Here is a 4,788-nt window from a genome sequence, read left to right on the forward strand (position 1 = left end):
ATTTTCCTACGGGACAAGACTTAAAAGGGGGAAAGGAAGGAAGGAAGGCAGGCAGGCAGGCAGGCAGGCTGGGGGAAGTGGGGTTTAGTAGAAGGTTATTTAGGTGATGGGGGCTCCATCCTGATGAGTGGATTAATACTGGTAGCTACAAGTGGTTTGGCTCTTGCAGGCATGAGTTATTATGAGAGTGGGTTGTTTTTAAGTAAGTTCACCTCATGCACTGGGCCCCTTCTGCACACATCTGTTTTTCTTTCTGATTCTCTGGCCATGTTGTGACAAAACCAAGGAAGTTCTTGTCAGACATAACAACATGTGCTTTGGACTTTCCAGCTACCAGACTGTATAAACTTTTCTTTACACAGTTTACAAACTCAGGTACTTTATTTTGTAGCAGCACAAACGGTTGAAGAAAATGGGGATTAGGTTTCAATATGGATTTTGAAGGGGAACAAACATTCAGACCATAACAGAAATTAGTTAATTCTGAGTCTCAGAACTGCCAGTCCTTACTGCTTTTTAGGACTATGAGCTAGGGGCTGATGTCCAGTGTCCTTTGTTTTCCTTCTACAACATTCTGCATATCATCACTCTAGTCTGGCCCATTCTTCTAACTTTACCCTCACTACTACCCTGCTCAGACCCTCTTGGTCTCCCCTGCACCACTGCAGTGGCTGCTCCCAGACCTTTCCTTTCTCATTCCACTCTGTGCTCAGACACCAGGTTGTTCTTCTTAATGCTACCTTTAATCGTGTAGTGTCATAATTCTGCTATATTTCAGAATTTTTATTGAAACCAGTACTCACTGATGACTTCCTGGTCTCAAGTTTAAGATCCCCTACCATAAGGCTCCAACATTTTATTTCTAAAATCCCAACTCCTCTGTCTTTTCAGAGTCTGGCCAGATGGAACTCTTCCCTCTGGCCCACTGCCCTCCCCTTTCTCTTAGCAAAGTTCAGAGGAGCCTGTTCATTTGCAATGTGTTGCACACATCATCCTTCTAGACCAGACATCTGGAGGAGTCATCTTCACGAAAATCCTCAAATGAATGTGATCACAGACATCTACTTTCCTAATAGGCCTGATTTTGTTCCTGTGATATTACTCTGGGTTTGAGAATTTATTAGACAGAGAAAATCTGGGGCCAGGGAGAAAAGTTTGTAGAATATTGAAGAGATCAAGAGAGAGATTTTGGGCAAAAATAGACATCATGAAAAAAGAAACAGGCTTACAGAAGCTAATGAATGAGAGCAAGTGATATTAAGGCTGGAGCCAAAGGGCTGTTTGTTGTAGTCCTGCCAAATTCTCCCTGATTTCGGCTGAGTCCAGACCAGCCAAAGGACATTCCTGCAAGTTGGTCTTACATATCCCCACCTGTCACCTCCTGCTCCTTTGTGCTCCCTCCCTGCTAAATGTTACCACATGCAAAGTGAGAACAAGTCATCTAAAATTACACCACATATTTCTTTTGAAAATTCCACAGTCACATAATAACATTAATTTAAACACAACATTACAAAGATCAGTCTACTTGAAGAAAAGCTGATTCTGTCAAATCAGTATATACAGAGTTTGTATATGCTGATGATCCATGGTAGATCTCACAACCCTACAGACAGGTGAAGGACATTTGCCAGGAATTTAATTCATTTCATAGAAAAAAAATACACACATCACAAGGATTTTGTATTTTACAGTCACTTTATTTGGCAGAGAAAGTCAATACATATCCATAACTTAAATACAATTCAATATTATTTAAGAAATACTGTGTTTAAAATTATTAAACAAACATCTCTTTGGGGGAATTATGATAAAATACTGCACTTGGGAAAGGTTGGGGGAAATAAATAAGGTATTCCTCAGACTCTGACTATCTCTCAGTCCAGGTGTGAAGGTTCAAGCCTTTAGGGTTTGGGACTTTTGGTTTAGGAGCTTCAGGGAGTCCTTGACCCACTTCTCTTTGGGGTCAGCACAGATCTCCTTGTCCTGTTTGGTCTTGAAGCTGTGGGGGAGAGAGTACAGTTAGACAGAGTACCTTCAGTTTCCTGCCCAGCAGTATGGCCCATTAGTCCCTATTTTTGATCCTTTCTTTCTATTCTGCCTGAGATATCCTGACCCACAGTGATAAATGGTCCTCTCTGTGCCACTTCTCCAAATAATGTGAGGTAGTGGCTGCACTCAGCATCTCGTCCCAAAGCTGATGTCAGGAGACATAATGCAGAATGGCCTCAATCAGTAGGTGGAGGACCTGGATCTGGAGGAAGGGTAGAATAAAGAGGTCTCAAGAGGAAGTCATGCTCTTACTGTCCCAGCTGAAGCCCTCTGGGCTGTTGACTAAAGGGACAATGTTACCAAGTCCTGGAAAGACAGCCAGATGACTATAGTCTGCTCTCAGTTCCTCTATGGGATTAGATGCTATATTTGTCAGACTCATTTAGCCATGGATCTTCTCTCTTGTTCCTCAGACAGAATACTTGACTGGGTGTGTGGACATTGTCTACTCACATCACAGCTTCCTGGGGACACTGGGTGCTGGTGTAGCTCTTCAGCTTCTGGATGGGGATCTTCTTAGTGATCATATTAAAGCAGCAGGTGATCGGGGCTGTCACAGATTCTGAAAACAATTTTGCAAAGAATGAGACCACTAGGAGATACTATAGTGGCTCTCCCAAGGGAAGGAGAAAGCAGGAGGACACCTAGGTGTCACTGCTCCCAAGTTCAGCACCCTGTTTCAGATCCCAGCCACAAAATGCAATTGTTTCCTCTGATGAACTATGGGCCTCCCCACTGTTGACTGGTGATGGAGAAATCTCATCTCCTTACCCAAAACTTCTGACACTGGGAAAATAAGTTCTAAGACCTTGCTTCCCAGCTACTTGTCCCCATGGGGTTTAGAGCCAACCTAGGTCACATGCTGAGAGTCCTCTGGGTTATGCTTACATAGCTGCTGTTTTGGAAGCTGCACTGGACCATGATTCAAAATTTTCAACTTCATGTACTTGTCCTTTTGCTTCTATTCTGCCTCAGACGTCCTCACCCACGGTGAGAAATGGTCCTTTCTGTGCCACTTCCTCAAGCAACGTGAGGTAGTGGCTGCACTCAGCATCTCATCCCTAAGCTGATGTCAGGAGACATCATGCTGAGTGGCCTTAATAGCCTGGGTATTTAATTCTGTCTCTCTCCAACAAGCTGTGGCATAATGGCTTTTCCTAATTCCTCTCTTAGTTCTACTTTCTCCACCCTCAAAGTGCAGACTATGCAGCAAGTCTGGGAAGCACACTGGTACCTTAGTATCTGTGGTAGTGAAAACAGAAACCTGGGGGAAGGAGCAGGAGCCTTACCTGGTTGAGCCAGCACATGGGTGCTGGAGGCAGCTGCTATGAGCATCAGGCACAGAAGCACTGCAGAGACCTTCATGGTGGACGGTATGAGAGCAAGCTTCTGTGTGAGAGTTGGAGGTTTCTGGTTGTTCTCAACCTCTCCCTGCTCTTCTGGTGGCTCAGTCTGCCTCTTATAGATAGTAGAGAGTCTGGGCAGAGTCGTGATCAAGGAAAGATGAAGTAAGATCCTGAAGGTGCTGAGTAAGTATTAGATCCTGTGGTGATTTCCAGACAAAGAGAAGGAAGCTGTACAGTTTCTATATTTTGCTTATTTAGACTTTGTGGAACAGAGGCGGAAGGATATGTGGTTGTGCCAAGACCATGCAGGAAGTGATTTCATTGGACTAATGATTCTGATTTCTTTGAAATGGAAAAATGTTCTGTAGGAAAGAAAGAGTGGAGCTGAGGTCACATGGAGTAAAGAGAGCCAAGGGCTTGCCTCTTAGAGGGTAGCAGGTGGACCAGGACAAAGCTCTAAGGCCTTGCCTTAGGCACAGACAGGTGCTCCACAGAGCCTTGGTGGAATGATAGAGTCCAGGAGCCTGTGGGTCTTATTGGCCCAGAATCTTAGTGGATGTGTCAGCAGTACTGATCCTGCAGCAGGTGGTTTCCAAGCAGTTTATTTAGGCACTATAGATTCTTCCCAAGTGATACCACATTAAGATGCTCAACATTTCATTCAAGTTCAGATGGAAGGAGTACGTTCACTAATGACTTCCCAACTCTCTTCATTGACACAGAGTGGAGCAGCAGGAGGAGAGGGGCTGGATGGACGTGAAGGAAAAAAGTCAGGCTTGCAAAGCACTCATCTGCACCCTCTCCTCATGTATCACCATTACAGCAGCATAAGGAAGTCTCACTGCCTACAAATCCCCCCAGTTCCTCCTGTTCTTCCCCAAATCTCTGGCCACCACTGATCTTACTCTCTCTATAGGTTTGCCTTTTCCCAAATGTCATATAGTTGGATTCATAGAGTATGTGGCATTTTCAGACAGGCTCTGTTTAGTAAGAAATATGAATTTAAGGTTGCTCCCTACCTTTTTATACTTTGTTAGCACCTTTCTTACTTTAGAAATTAATTATTTATTGTGGAAAAAAGTAACATCAACATAAAATTTACCCTTGTAATCGTTAAGTAAGCAGTCTAATGGCATTAATACATTATATTGTTGTGTAATCAATTTCCATAACTATTTTCACCTTATGAACTAAAACTCTATACTATTAAACTCAGTCCCCCCATTTGCGTACCTGTCCCCAGCCCCTGGGGACCATCATTGACTCTCTTTGTGATCTTGACTTCTCTTCCTCATGTAAGTGGAATCATAAAGTGTTTACCTTTTCATGACTGGCTTATTTCACTTCACATAATATCTTCAGGAGTCATCCATGTTGCTGCATTTGTCAA

General features: G+C 43.5%; 1 protein-coding gene across 1 annotated transcript; it reads right to left on the reverse strand.

Annotated features, from left to right (window-relative positions):
• Window positions 1-1,679: 1,679 nt before the first annotated feature.
• LOC109674460 (C-C motif chemokine 8-like) lies at window positions 1,680-3,598 on the reverse strand. The gene is made up of 3 exons (XM_020151413.2): window positions 3,342-3,598; window positions 2,506-2,614; window positions 1,680-2,002 (listed from the first exon to the last, which is right to left on the reverse strand). Exons 1-3 carry the CDS (start codon window positions 3,415-3,417, stop codon window positions 1,897-1,899), a joined length of 291 nt encoding a protein of 96 aa, XP_020007002.1. The 5' UTR covers window positions 3,418-3,598; the 3' UTR covers window positions 1,680-1,896.
• Between the last annotated feature and the right edge of the window lie 1,190 nt (window positions 3,599-4,788).

The sequence above is a fragment of the Castor canadensis genome, chromosome 11 (assembly GCF_047511655.1).
Source record: "Castor canadensis chromosome 11, mCasCan1.hap1v2, whole genome shotgun sequence".
Classification (NCBI taxonomy): Eukaryota; Metazoa; Chordata; class Mammalia; order Rodentia; family Castoridae; genus Castor; species Castor canadensis.